General features: G+C 49.1%; 5 protein-coding genes across 5 annotated transcripts; 2 read left to right on the plus strand and 3 right to left on the minus strand.

The window, feature by feature from the left end:
* Nucleotides 1-105: 105 nt before the first annotated feature.
* FVEG_12615 (hypothetical protein) lies at nucleotides 106-2,218 on the plus strand (the record flags this gene model as incomplete). The annotated part of the gene is made up of 2 exons (XM_018901965.1): nucleotides 106-675; nucleotides 725-2,218. 2 exons carry the CDS (start codon nucleotides 106-108, stop codon nucleotides 2,216-2,218), a joined length of 2,064 nt encoding a protein of 687 aa, XP_018760585.1.
* A 499-nt stretch (nucleotides 2,219-2,717) lies between these two features.
* On the minus strand, nucleotides 2,718-5,107 carry FVEG_12614 (hypothetical protein). Its single transcript, XM_018901964.1, has 3 exons — nucleotides 4,510-5,107; nucleotides 4,157-4,450; nucleotides 2,718-4,104 (listed from the first exon to the last, which is right to left on the minus strand). The coding sequence occupies exons 1-3, from the start codon at nucleotides 4,622-4,624 to the stop codon at nucleotides 2,894-2,896; spliced, it is 1,620 nt and encodes a 539-aa protein (XP_018760584.1). The 5' UTR covers nucleotides 4,625-5,107; the 3' UTR covers nucleotides 2,718-2,893.
* A 1,491-nt stretch (nucleotides 5,108-6,598) lies between these two features.
* FVEG_12613 (hypothetical protein) lies at nucleotides 6,599-8,300 on the minus strand. Its single transcript, XM_018901963.1, has one exon. It carries the CDS (start codon nucleotides 8,199-8,201, stop codon nucleotides 7,479-7,481), a length of 723 nt encoding a protein of 240 aa, XP_018760583.1. The 5' UTR covers nucleotides 8,202-8,300; the 3' UTR covers nucleotides 6,599-7,478.
* A 187-nt stretch (nucleotides 8,301-8,487) lies between these two features.
* Nucleotides 8,488-10,769, minus strand: FVEG_12612 (hypothetical protein). The gene is made up of 3 exons (XM_018901962.1): nucleotides 8,924-10,769; nucleotides 8,709-8,872; nucleotides 8,488-8,658 (listed from the first exon to the last, which is right to left on the minus strand). Exons 1-3 carry the CDS (start codon nucleotides 10,644-10,646, stop codon nucleotides 8,575-8,577), a joined length of 1,971 nt encoding a protein of 656 aa, XP_018760582.1. The 5' UTR covers nucleotides 10,647-10,769; the 3' UTR covers nucleotides 8,488-8,574.
* A 557-nt stretch (nucleotides 10,770-11,326) lies between these two features.
* On the plus strand, nucleotides 11,327-13,250 carry FVEG_12611 (catalase). Its single transcript, XM_018901961.1, has 6 exons — nucleotides 11,327-11,404; nucleotides 11,451-11,580; nucleotides 11,631-11,868; nucleotides 11,919-12,011; nucleotides 12,061-12,483; nucleotides 12,535-13,250. The coding sequence occupies exons 1-6, from the start codon at nucleotides 11,374-11,376 to the stop codon at nucleotides 13,096-13,098; spliced, it is 1,479 nt and encodes a 492-aa protein (XP_018760581.1). The 5' UTR covers nucleotides 11,327-11,373; the 3' UTR covers nucleotides 13,099-13,250.
* The last annotated feature ends 1,041 nt before the right edge of the window (nucleotides 13,251-14,291 follow it).

The following is a 14,291-nucleotide window of genomic DNA, read 5'->3' on the forward strand; positions in this document are numbered from 1 at the left end:
GGATCCGGGTCCCAACACAAGAATGGCAGCTGCGAAGCCATTTAAACATGGCCATGTCCCTGTACCCATGGCGCCATTCAGCAAGTTTACCTCTGTGCGTTCAAAATGAGACGTTCTGCTTTTCTATGGTCTCTAGCGAGCCTGCTTGCCGAAGCAGTACCCCTCAACTCCCCTGCTGTCAAGTTCATATCTCCCTCTAAAGTCAGCCCCGGCAGCGCACAAAATGTTGTCGTTGAATACGGCGGCGATGTCGACGGACACTTGACTCTGAGTTATGGCGCATGCGGTGATGAGGTAGCTGTCTCAGAGACTGTGCATCATATCGGCTCGACGCATGTTGGCCAGCATCCCCTGGCGACTCGCCATCTCGATCACCAGGACAAGCGGCCAACACGATTTGTCTGGCTGACATCGGAGGATATCTCTGGTGGTTGTCTTAGCGCCTTCTTGGACGGTGAACTTATCGGTCAGTCTGATGAGCTCGAGATTGTCAAGCGCCTTGCACCTCGAGGTGAAAAGAAGAAGTCTTTTGCAGATGTTGCTGGTGACGACAGTCTGTGGTTCGATGGTGTTACATATCTCAAACAGAAGCAACCTGATGATGTTTTCGTTACCGCTACAAAGAATAAGACCTTCGGTATTTTGGGCGGTGGCATGTCTGGCCTTCTATCCTCGGTAAGTGATGCCTTCGTCCCGAATACGAAGCTAACTGTACCATCTCAAGCTCATTCTCGACTCTGTTGGCATCCACAACTGGAAGATTCTCGAGTCTTCCGAGCGAATTGGAGGGCGTGTCAGAACTGTTTACCTGAATGGTACCTCGCCAGAAGACGGTCAATACCATGAACTCGGACCCATGAGATTTCCATACGAACTCACCGACTCAGAGACAAACGAGACCTTTCCTTTCGTGGATCAACGAATGATCTTTCAGCTAGCTGACGTTCTCAACGGAATGAACTCAGGCAACAAATCACTCCAAGTCGAGTTCTGGGACTGGATCCAAAGCTCTCCAAATACACCTGTCGACACGCCTTTCCGACGTCCAGATGGTACATGGCCTACCAAGGCTGAGGTAGCGAATGACCCAGCATATTACAGCCCGCCTGTCTATCATAATGAGACAGCGGCTGAGGAAGCCATCGAGGCTTTGGATGACTTCAAAGGACTCACTCCCGAGCGCATCCGTATGTATGCATCCAATATCTTCAAGGCGTACAAGCAAGCCAAAGAGGATGGAGCATTCGATTACTCCGAGGTATCTTACCTTCGAGATGTGATCAAGGCAGGCCTCAACACAACTGACGAAGTCTCGCCCTCGCATATCTATTGGCCTATGTGGGAGTACGAAACCGTTTACTTCCTCGCTAGTAAATGGGTTACCATCAAAGGCGGTCTGAGCCGCTTACCCGCTGCATTTGAACCCCACGTCAAAGACAGAGTTCAGTACAACGCCAAAGTGAACGGTCTACACTACAACCAGAACAAAACTCTATCAGTGTTCTGGAAACCTACTGGCTCTGAACCTTTCAGCACGCCGAACAATGTTGAGAATTTTGATTACGTTCTCAACAGTGTACCGCTCAACTTGATGAAATTTTGGAAGATGCCACGATACTCAAGTCTTCTCAAGCGCGCAATCGATAGGACCTTGTATGCCAACGCTTGCAAGGTCGCTGTTCAGTTCAAGACGCGCTTCTGGGAACATCTTGACCAGCCTATCTTTGGCGGCTGTACTCGTCTCACCAGCCCTCAACTAGGCCAGGTCTGTTATCCCTCATGGCACATCAACTCCACAGGCCCTGGAACGATGCTGGCATCTTATCTCTCCGACTACGAGGCAACAGCCGCCTGCGCCATGTCAGAAGAGGAGCATCTAGCCTACATAAAAACCGCCCTTATAGAAGTTCATGGCGATGTAGTCGAAGAGAACTGGACTGGACACTGGGCGCGGCAGTGCTGGGAGCAAGAGGAACACCATGCTGGTGCTTTTGCGATGCAGATCTTTGGACAGCAGCATTTATATCTCCCTGCGTTTTACCAGACGGAGTTCAATACTGTTTTTATTGGAGAAGCGGCCACTTTTACGCATACGTGGATTTTTAGTGCCCTTGAGAGTGCGGTGAGAGGGAGTGTGCAGTTGTTGTTGGATTTGGGACTTGTTGATGAGGCGAAGCAGGTAACGCAGACATGGATGGCTCGTTGGATAGACGTGTAGATATAATAGAAGCGAAAAATTTCCAGCTGTCTGATAACAAATATCCCTCTTACGCCAGTTTGGGGAAGAGACAACACTCGGGAGCTTGATCCTGAATGACCAAAAAGACTCAAGGTAGCTTAGCATAACTTTAACATTAGTTCAGGATACGCTTTAGTCAACTTCTTTTGCCCTATATCAGGGCCTGATTTTTTCTTGCTTCCCGGGGGTAAAAAGATACTGCCTCCATGGCCGTTGCCAATCTTGAGAGAGGGAGTCTTATCTCGTGGATCGACACCGAAGCTCCACCAAGGACCCTGCGGGATGATAAAAGTCCCCGGACAGCCAATGGGCTATTTCACCGAATTTTGGCCCGGCCACTGCATCCTGCGCGTTAGGCGCTGGTGCAACGCGTAACTCTCCGATGATCTACACAAACTAACCATGATGCAATGACCTGGCTGTTAGCGAGTTTGCACAAATGAATTTCACAATTATGGCCCAGGCAAATAATCACAAGCTTCAAACGGCGGTAATTTCTATAAGATGTATATTCATGCTAGACTACTAGAGTCATGGGAGTATCTAAAAGGTCATATCTACAATCGTAGCTTCTATAGATGCGTCAAATCATGATAATAAGCAAAAGGTTTGGTTCCAGCAAGCTAGAACAGAATGTCGAATGCCTGTTCGACCTTAGACAGCAGAGTCAGTCATGACTCCGTTGTCGCCCTCAGACTCGAAGTGAGACGCCTTGATGTCATCGTCACTGCCGAAGCCATACTCACGAGCCTTCTCGTGAACCTCGTGATCCTCCATAGGAGGAAGCTCCTTAGCAGCAGTGACGTAGCTCTTCTTCTCAGTGTAGCCCTTGGCGAAGATCAGATCAATCTCCTCGAGGGAGCGACCAGAAGTTTCGGGATAGAAGAAGTAAATGATGGGGAAGAAGCAGGCGTTCATGGCAGCGAAGAAGGCGTAGGTGCCCCAGCCGTTGGTGCCAGTGCCATGAATCATGACGGGGGTGATCATGACGATGAAGAAGTTCCAGAGCCAGTTGGAGACGGTGGAGGTGGCGTTAGCCTTCGCGCGGGTCTTGAGAGGGTTGATCTCAGCGGGGTAGAGCCAAGGGAGGGGCAGCCAGGTGGCACCGAAGAAGGCGATGTAAGTGAAGAGGCCGACGGCAGCACCCTTTGAAGCAGAGGCAGTACCGGGGATGAGAGCGCCGAAGGAGAGGATCATGGACAGACACTGGCCGACAGTTCCGATGAGGAAGAGCTTGCGGCGACCGACGCGCTCAACGGCGAACCAAGAGGTTGTAGCGAAGATGGAGTAGATGATCATGTTGACACCGCCGAGGAGGAGAGCGAGGTTGTGATCGGTACCGATGGACTTCTGGAAGAGAATAGGGAAGTAGTAGATGACGGCGTTGCAACCGGAGAGCTGCTGCATCATCTGAGAAGAGGCACCGAGAATGAGACGCCGGAAGTGCTGGGTCTTGCCGCCAGTAAAGAGAGCAGAGAAGGGAGTCTTGCCGCCCTTGTGGCCAGCAGCAGCGATAGCCTTCTCAATGGTAGCCATCTGGGTGGTGACGTCGTGGGAGTCACGGGGCTGACCGTTGAGACCTGCTAGAATCGTCGCTGCTTCTTCGCGACGGCCATGGGTGAGGAGCCAGCGAGGTGACTCGGGGAGCTTCACCATCATGACGAGGACGATGGTAGCAAAGACGACCTGGAAAGCGATGGGGAATCGCCAGACGAAGGGAGCGGGACCATAGGTACAGCCGTAGTCGATCCAGTAGGCGATCAACGTTCCGATGGCGACGTTGCCGCCCTCAATGCAGATGAGCTTGCCTCGGTTGTGAGACTCACTGCACTCGGCCTGGTAGGTAGGAATAGTCGATGTGTTGACTGAGACGTTAGCGTCAATGCACGCAATTGTGGGAATGGCGAGGTAACTTACTTCCGTTTCCAATACCGGTGATACATCGTCCAATGATGAATTGCGCCGTAGCACCACCGCTAGGAGGAACAGCAGCGATCTGGATGATGACACCAATGATCATAACAATAGCACCAAGGAAGATGGACTTGCGACGACCGAGACGGTCACCAAAGTTGAGGATGAAGAGAGCACCGAGGAAGCAGCCGACAGCGTAGATGGAGACGACGAAGCCTTCGTACGTCTCATCAAGAACCTGGGGGAAATCGTCGGTGAAAGCGGGAGCTGAGATGATACCGGACATGACACCTTGATCTACATGAAACACAGCCATTAGCCGTCACTCAAACGCACAGGTACCTGGGTAAACATACCATAACCGAAGAGAAGAAAGTCTGTAGTAGCGACTATAGTGATGAGCTTTTGAAGACCCTTGCCGGTCTTGCCCCAGTAGTGCGGCACACCATGCTCGTTATCGACGTGAACCATGATGACTGATTTCTTTAAAAAAGACCAGCTCTTGATGTTGGATAACAATTCAGAGTCAGTTCAAGTCTGGGAGATTCACAATCCTTTATAAGGACAATCAGCAACACCAGCGCCAAGTAAACTCTGGAGCTCTACGTGGATCACTTCACCCACAAATTCCCCAATGTTTTTTTCTTCCTCAGTTCATTGTCACAGTATACAAGTGGAGAAAAGAAATGCAACTTGATAAGCCGAGAAATGACTCGGGCCCCAAAAACTTGGCACGGTGTAAAAACTTGGAGTACGATGAGGAGAAAACTCTGGTCCCTTGAACCGATAACCTTAGATAAACTACATGTGAAGAGGGTCGCCTCCAACCGAAAGAGATTTTAGCCAGTAACTGTTCATCGCGAATAACGTCACTTGGCGGGTGCTACGCTAAGTCAGGAGGCCCCGCTGACGTAAAAAGGGAAAGGAAACACTGGGTCTACTTAAGAAATGTCAATGAGAGTTATCGTGTTGGTGATAATAATTGTTGAAAATTTTTAAATATGGGTAAAATGACGTTGGCGGAGGAGATACGTCATAGGCGTTTGGTGATCTTCACAATTTCCTAAAGGAGACAAGGACCCTTGAATCAAGAGGCTCCATCCCTCGGCTCTTTATCCCTGTACGTGTTGTGTACCATTACATGACTAGATTCAATCCTCTCATACGAGTTGGAGAAATGACGATTGTTAATGTGACGCTTTATACACCGCATTAATATGTTTTGAGGAAAGATTGTTTCTGTTGACAGATAGAGTTGGCCATCACTAGGGGATCGTCAAGATATGATCGGCACGTCACAACACGACATAACCGAAATGAAGCACGGAGTAAGATCTTGCGGAGTATCGTCTCATACTCCAGATAAAATAAAAACAACCCGATAATAACCATAACAAGTCTCCATAGTGATATGAGCTTACTCCGTATGAAGTCTCCCCTTTTCTCCAAGTTTTTGTGCTGTCGTGATTTCTCAACCCGCGCCGAGAATAAATTGGAGAATAGTGCCGAGGTGTGTGGAGTTTTAGTGGGTAAGGCTCTGGATAAGATTTAGTTCAGTTCTCACAGCAACGTCATAAATTATCGTCGGGCGGCTATTCCGTCACTCGTGGCAAAATGGTATCGGGTAGGGCGCGGCTTATTGACTTTGTTGTTCAAGACTGTATCGCCTTGTGAGGCTATCGCCACTGCCCATCTCGAAGAAAAGAAAAATTCTAGAAGATTTTTAAGTTTTGCTGTTTTCTTTTTTAGAATTCTAAAGTGTCGTGGCGATCGTTGAATCTGTAGCACAGTGTTGAGCGTAACTGTCTGCATGGAGCTGAATGTGAAACTGTGCATATTACAAAACATTCCAGGATCGAATCACAGCAGCGCAAATACCGCCCAAAGCACAAAATAAAGTGAGATTAACTCAACAATAAGCACGCTGATCTCATGCCTCATCCCAGTAATGCCCAGAGCGATTGTCATCACGAGTTATCTACAGGACCCTCATCGGTTGTACAAATTGGGTCTTCCGTGGGTATCTTGGCCTTTCTGATCTTCACTTCTCCCCTGTGTTTTTTGTGATGAAAAGTGGTCTGCAAGGACATATTACCGTTGCTGTCTAGGCATTGCTTGGCGTGGTCATGCGTGCGGGATGATTGTCACTGTTGGCTGGAGTCAAGAGCGGAGGCTATATTATTGTGAGCTGAGAAGTTCCCCGTGTTCGCAAGCGAGAGATGGAGAAAACGTGGAGGAAATGGTGAGCTCAAAGTTAGCATAGGGTAGTTATCGTGGTTATTGGGGTAATACGCGTTATGCTCTATGCGCGACGCGCTCAGCCGCGCTCCCTAATCAAGGCTAGCTGGTTACAACAACAGGGTCTTGTTCTCGTCACATTGCAGTCCCGACAACTCAGCAATCACTGCACATCTCAAGATAAGCTTAACAATTAAACATCAGAAACCTTGTTCAATAAACTGACTTATGCGCGTTTATTATCCTTTAAAGACACCTATGCTGTTGATCCTGTCGTGTCCCAAGATCAACGTGTCTCATTACCCTGTCAAGTAACTCTCCTTGTTCACGCGTGCAGAGTCCAACTCCATGATTGGACCGCGTCTTGAGACCATTGACTCAGTCAAACCAAACCGCCAAGAAAGTCATCACGAAAGACTCCTCCAACAATAGCCAAGCCCAGATATAAACTGGGTATTAAGCATTGATCCCTCGGCCCAAGACTTGTTCCGTCCCGCATGATCCACAATCCTACAGTTCCCGTTGTTGGTCCCGTTGCTTATCTTTCTTGGCTAGCTTGGAAAGAGGTTTAAAAGTGGTAAGCCGACGTTGGATAAACTCCGCAATGCGACCCCGCGAAAGGCGACAGAGTTTATTCTGATCCAGGAGCTGTGAAGATCAATGGATTTCAGGGAACGGAGCTTCCGACTGGAGGTATATGTCTTGGCGAGGAACTGAGAGGACATCTTGGCGACGCAGAATCGAACATGGCCGAAAACAACTCACCTTATGTAGGTAGGAGGGAATGATTATCCCAATGTGGTAAGATCACGCTGGCTCGAAACTTAGTTCTGACGACAGTTATGGTCGAACTTCTAAGCCGTTTCGTCAAGAAATAAGGTCCATGGATCATCATCCACCCGCGATGATCAACCCGCATGTCGACTCTACAGGAATAGGTACAGCGCACGGTAATTGCCTGAAAAACAGCTTTATTCCGAATGGACAACATTATCAAATGAAGACTGATACAGTGTCAAGTTCGTCTCGATTCGCCTTGTCACCCAAAGGGTCTGTACACAAACGTGTTTTCTCATAAAGCATACACTCAATCCTTCTTCGCAGTCCATACCACAGCTCGGCGCAAGCCTTCCATGAACCAAGTGTCTTGATATGCTTCATCAAAATGACCCAAAGCAGTGTAATACACTCTTCCCCTTCCGACCGTCTGAGTCCATGACAGAGGAAAGCCAGCAGATTCAGCGCCCTCCTCGTTGCCCTCTTGCACTGAAAGTAAGATCGTGCGGCCTTCAACGCGTGGGTGCGATCTGAAGGTATACACCTCGTCGAACCATGGAAACTGCCTCGCTAGAAGAGATTCTGTCTTAACAGGACAGTTATGAGCTTCTTCAGGTGCTGCATTGGGACCAGGAAGAGACTCATGCCCGTTGATGTAGTGATCTGGGGTTTCCACTGAGAGAGTCATCCATTGCGGTGGTGGGTGGCCATTAAACACTTCGCCCAAAATCTTGGTATACCTGGCATTTGTATCGAGGCCGGATGTAGCAGCATGGATGCCTACAACGCCACCGCCATTCTCGACGAAATTTAACAAAGAGGTGACTTCCTCTTCAGTTAGGTAATCGCCGGTGTTGTGTCCGAGAGCAACGACGTCGTAGTCTGAAAGAGAGAGTAGTTCTGTTGAATCTTCAGTTGCGTTTACGGAGAATGGTAGTGAGCTGAAGGCTGAGATCATGGAGGGAATGCAGTCATGACGGTAACCGCAGGTTTTGGTAAGTAGTAGTACTTTGATCTGTGCTGTCGATGCCATTTCTGTTCACAGTTTTTGTAGATTTGAAATATTCAAGAGAGCTTCAAGTGAAATCGCGCGATATAATCATGAGCTGCCAGGCCCATTAAATGATTCAGAGGAATCTAAATTAGCCATCATTGAATGATGGCTAGCGGACAAATGAGATGATGCAATTGTGCAGTGAGTCATTCGCCGAGCAGATGTGATTGGTGGATGTGTTTGTCTCCATTTACAAAGCTGGCAGCACTGACAGCATTTTTACATCAACGTTAAGATGGAGAGCGAAAGACTGAAATGAAAAGATCTATTGCAAAATCACACAAGACTATATGCTATGTCTAAACGCGAATCAATTCTAATCCAGTCCCTCTGATACTGTTTCTATCCCTCTCTACAGGCGGCTAGTGAATGGGTTGGCCCTGGTGGCTTCCTGGCCAAAGATCTCAGGATGATCAGCCTTGATCATATCGGCACCCTAGGGAACATGTCAGTAAAGCCATATGAACGGGGTCGAGGGGATCCTACCTTCTCTCCAATCATGTAGACAGAGTTCTGGATGCGGCAGTCAGGAATAACAGGGATGACAGAGGCATCAGCAATGCGGAGGTTCTTGATTCCATGAACACGAAGGCGAGAGTCAACAACACCCTGTTGGATGTTCTTGGAGAGACGTGCAGTGCCGCAAGGGTCTGTGAGATATGTTAGTACACACTCTTCATATGACGACAGATTCGACTTACGGAAACCAGTCTGACTGCGATCGAGAACAGCCCTCTTCATCTCCTCATCAGACTCAAGGGGCATTCTCCAAGGGTACTCGCCGAGAACAATGTCCTTGAAACCTTTGCCAGTGGTGAGAACATCATAGGTCCAGCGAACACCCTCGCGCATAGCAAGGATATCAAGATCATTACCAAAGAAGTTGAGGTTGATGTTGGGCTGGACAAGAGGGTCGTTGCTGTTAAGAGTAACTTGACCTTCAGAAAGTGGACGCAGAAGATCGACGATAACGGTCATGTAGTTACCCTTCTCGGGGACGGGATAGTGCCACTGGAAAGCAGTGCTGAACATGCCGACGAAATCGAGTTCAAAGTGAGGTTGACCCTTGGGACCGAAGGGGTCGAGACCACCGTTCGCAGCCTTGGCTTCACGGTAGGATTGGTGCTGCTCGAGACGCTCGTCGATGCGAGGAAAGCCGACGAGTTCGAGGAGACCAGAGCTGACAGGACCGGTCTTGTCGCGCTTGTACTGAGCGACTGCAGCGCTGTTGGCGGCTCCATCGCGAAGGATGTAGTCCTCCAGACCGAAGCCATCCTTGACTTGGAGAACGAAGGGTACGATAGGGTGATCGAGAAGATGCTGGCCAACGTGGGGAGAGTCAAGCTTGACGTTGATGTCGTTCTTCTTGAGTTCCTGAGCGGGACCGACGCCGGAAAGCATGAGAAGCTTGGGGGTTTCGAAAACACCCTGAGAGAGAATGACTTCCTTGCTGGCAAAGACGCTGAGCTCGCCCTTGGTATCAGGGTTGATGACAGTGACTCCAAGACAAGTGTTGGTGCGGGGATCAATGATCAGCTCCTTGGACTGAACGCCATAGAGGATATTGACATTGGGCTTGTTCTTGAGATACAAGAAACTTCCCTGTCGCTGACCCCCATGGATGGTATCAACACAATGCGTAAGACCCCTCATTTCACCATCGTAAATATTCTCCGTGAGAACTTCACCCTTTGAAACCCACGCTTCAGTCAAAGCATCGCGCCACGGCTGCATCTCAGGAACAAGATCAGCATGCGCAATCTGAATAGGTCCCCCCGTACCAATCTTCCCCAGCTCAGCGGGATAAAGCCCCTCCTCATCATGATAAGTCGCACACTTGCGAAGATACTCCACGCAACCATCCCAATTCCAATCCTCCCCGCCAAAAGCCTCCCAGTCGTCAAAGGTAGGCTTGGATCCGGGGATCCAGGTGAAGTAGTTGGCGCAGGACGAACCGCCGAGGACTTTTCCTCGCGTGTTGGGCTTCTCGATGCGCTCGTAGTCGTCGCGCTTGATCATGGTGGACTTGTAGGCCCAGTCGTGCTTGCTGCCGCGGAGGTTGAAGGCCTTGGAGGGGGTGGTGATTTCGGGGATTTGGTGCGGGTTGGGGATGCCGGCTTCGATGATGAGGATGCGGGTGTTGGGGTTTTCGGCGAGACGGCCTGCTACAGCGTTTCCTGCAGTGCCGCCGCCGACGATGATGAAGTCGTATTCATTTCCGTTTGCGACGAAGGCCATTTTGCTGAGCTGAACTTGATGAGTTGAAGGTGTTGTAAGAGTGAAGGAGTTGAATGAGATGAGTCTAGTCAGTGAAGTAGAGGGAGGAGTTTGGAGTATTTGAGATGTTGGTAAGTGAAGTCTGAGTGATTGTTGGATCGCAAAACACCAAGACCTATCGTGAGCCGTGATATTTATATATCTCATCCTGCAATGTCGTCACTGACCAACTTCTCCATCTTCAAGATGGACATTCCTCACGTACGCGTCCTGCGGCATTGAGATGCCGACAATTCTGCTGCAACGCTGATGTTTGCTTCTGTACGGATCTCTCGGTGTTCAACGAGTGACGTATTCCCCATACGAAAACCCCGGCATTTAACAGGCACAGCCAAACCCCCAAGACCCCCAAAGCGCCACAAAACCGCAGAATTAGCAAATCCCGCACAAATCCCGGCTTACAAAGAGCCTCACAAAGACGCCGAGTCAAGCCCCAGAGCGCCATGAATTGAAAAGTCTCGCAAAAGCCGTGCAAAAGCCGTGTTACGAACAATCTGGCAAAGATGCCGAGTCAGCTCCGGTGACCATTTCGCTCGGGATCCAGTTTTAGCGGCTCTTCGGCAGGGAGTGCACTAGCCTTAAGCAGTAGTACTACCGGGTTCGCCGATCCACTGGCGAAGATTGCGGCTTAGAAAAGTATGTGCTGTGATTGGGCTTACATGGGACTTGTTCGCGATAACCTCTATCTTATCAACATCTTGGAAGAAAGGCCCGCAGAGATGAGATCCATTTTCTTATCTGTCGGGGCGGGCTCGGGGTTGAAGATGCCGTGATAAGAGTGGAAAATTTGTCTTAAGCTGGGGAATTTCCTCGTTTCTTTCTCGTCATTGAAACTATTGTTCTTCTTCATTACGTTCAATTGCAGCTTTTCAAAATGTCTAACCCTGTGTATACTTTGGCCGAGGGTATGTCTGAGACCCAGATATCTCCTGGCACAGCTAACTAGTGTAGGTCAGCCTGTTCGGGACCCCTCAGTGAGCACTACCCTCCCCGTCTTTGGCGGCGGCGGTCTCACAACTCTTGGTGACACCCTTCTCCTTGAGACTCTGGCCCATTTCAGTCGAGAGCGCATCCCTGAACGGTACGTTGAACATCTCACTACCAAACCTACTCATTTAACAAACATCGCAGAGTCGTTCACGCCAAAGCTGCTGGTGCCTGGGGTGAATTCGAGGTCACAAACCCTGAAATCGCTCAATTGACTTGCGCCAAGTTCCTCGACACCGCTGGCAAGAAGACTCAAGTTCTCTTCCGTCTGAGTACTACTGGTGGTGAGAAGGGCAGCGCCGATACTGTTCGCGATGTCCGAGGTTTCTCTGTCAAGTTCTTTACTGAGGAAGGAAACTACGACATTGTCGGGAACCATGTTGTAAGTCTCAATTCTGTGGTTGATGTTAGTTATTGTGCTGATTTCAGTAGCCTGTCTTCTTTGTCCGCGATCCCATGCGATTCCCTTCATTGAACCGAAGCCACAAGCGACATCCCGCCACCAACCGACCTGATGCTACCATGGTGAGTTACCTGAGTCTGGTGATATGACTACATGATCTAATATTCTTAGTTCTGGGACTTTCACGTCAACCAACCCGAGAGTGTCCATACCCTAATGCATCTCTTCGGTAGCCGCGGTCTTCCCGACTCCATCCGCCGCGTCACCGGCTTCGGCGTTCACACCTTCAAGCTCATTGACAGCTCTGGCCGTCCCAGATACTGCAAATTCCACTTCCGTCCCGAGACTGGCCACACCAGCTTTGCATCTGCTGAAGAAGCTGAGAAGAAGGCTGGTGCTAATGCTGATTACCATACTGAGGATCTCTGGGATGCTATTGCCCGTGGCGAGTATCCTGTCTGGAAGTTGTATGTTCAGGTCATGGAGCCTGAGAGGGCTGAGACCTTTGGTCGCGCTTTGTTCGATATTACAAAGATTTGGTCTCATAAGGACTTTCCTCTGATTGAGGTTGGAAAGATGACCTTGAACAAGAACGTAAGTTTATTATTGGATGACAAGGATGAGCTGAGTGCTGATAAATTGTAGCCCGACAACTACTTTGCTGAGATTGAGCAAGCTGCTTTCTCACCATCAAACCTGGTCCCTGGTATCGCCATGACTCCCGATCCTATGCTTCAGGCTCGCATGTTCGCCTACCCCGACGCTCAACGATATCGTCTCGGCTCCAACTACGCCCAACTCCCTCCCAACCGCCCTATCGCACCCGTCTACGCGCCCTTCGTCCGCGACGGCATCACCACCACCAAGAACTACGGCGGCGACCCTAACTACGTCCGAAGCACTCTCAGCCCCGGCGTCACCACTCAATCCATCACTCAGATCACACACCACGAGCGTATTGCTGCCAACGCACTTCTCGGTCTGAATGAGATCCCCGTTGACGATGAGGACTTTGTTCAGCCTCGGGATCTGTGGAGGAGAGTCTTTGATGATGCTGAGAAGGAGAAGTTTGTGGGTAATGTTGTTGGAAGCTTGGCTGGTACACCTGCTCCTTTGAGGGAGGCTGTCGTTGCTATGTTTAGCAAGGTTGATGGTGAGATTGGCCAGCGAATGATGGCCAAGATTAAGGAGGATGCTACTCACCTTTAGGCGTTAAACAGCATGAACTTATGGCTTAGACTTAATGAGATAGATCAGCGCTAGACGTATAGAATGCTTAGAGTAGACCTCTTCTTTTTTGAAGAGTCATATTGACAATGCGCGTGATATGAGATATATGTCAAGATACTGGTCCTCATGTCACAATCTAACTGTATTGTATGCCACTGGTTTCTTGGAGTCATATGATATCAACCGCAATCGTTGGCATGATGCTACTGCTGACATCCAAAAGCCACACATTTATGGAAGCCGTTAACTATTGTTTACTACAATCCACTTCTAAAAGGCATCTGTAGAGTCTGCTGTACAAAGACGCCCTGTAGTTATGTCATGAATATCCTGATCTAGGTTCTAAATTCTGGAATCAGTCAAGGGCACCAAGTTTTAGGTTTCAAAACATTAGAACAAATGCTGACCAGATCCACAAGGCAAGCTTGTGAGCCCTCTGGATATTGTAGAGGAGGAGCCCAAGCAAAATGGGACACGTCACACTTAGTGGGTGGCGTTTAGTAAGTCACCAATTATAGACATTAGTTAAGCGCTGGTAGGTATGTAGTTCCAAGGCCAGTACGGAGTAAACTAACATGCATATTACATTACTAAGGCTCTCTTGTCCCTGTAAAGTAATAGAACAATTTATGGAACTTCTGAACAAAATCAATAGAGGAGATCAAGAATTCTAGTTAACTGGCCTCTTTGATATAGGTACTTAAAGCAGATTATTTACAAGTCTAGCTATGCGATTTGTCGATTTTTAGTAGTACTTGCTACGCGAGGTATTGCAGCCTTGTTTCAACCTACCCCGCAACCTCGGGAAGCAATGCACCCAGCCAGGGAGACAGGCTGACAGTAAGGCATTATGGACAGACAATCAAATATCTTCGTCATATTCCTTCAAGCATGGCGAGCCCTTTCTAGAGTTAATTCTCGACTCAAGCTTTTGATCCCTTTGAGGCACATCATTGACAATAACCAAGGTTTTCTGTGGACCTTTTTCAGTATGACCTATAGCACCCTTTGCTCGACTTGCACACGTGCTCTACACTTCGACCAGGCCAGCTGGGAGGAGGAAAGGCGCAATAGCTCTTTGTGGCCTATGCGACGGCACCACGAGTCATTGGAGTCGTTTCGAAAAGCATCCTCACAGAACTGTTACGTCTGTTGCAGAGTATGGGACATGC

Source organism: Fusarium verticillioides, chromosome 3, assembly GCF_000149555.1.
Source record: "Fusarium verticillioides 7600 chromosome 3, whole genome shotgun sequence".
Classification (NCBI taxonomy): domain Eukaryota; kingdom Fungi; phylum Ascomycota; class Sordariomycetes; order Hypocreales; family Nectriaceae; genus Fusarium; species Fusarium verticillioides.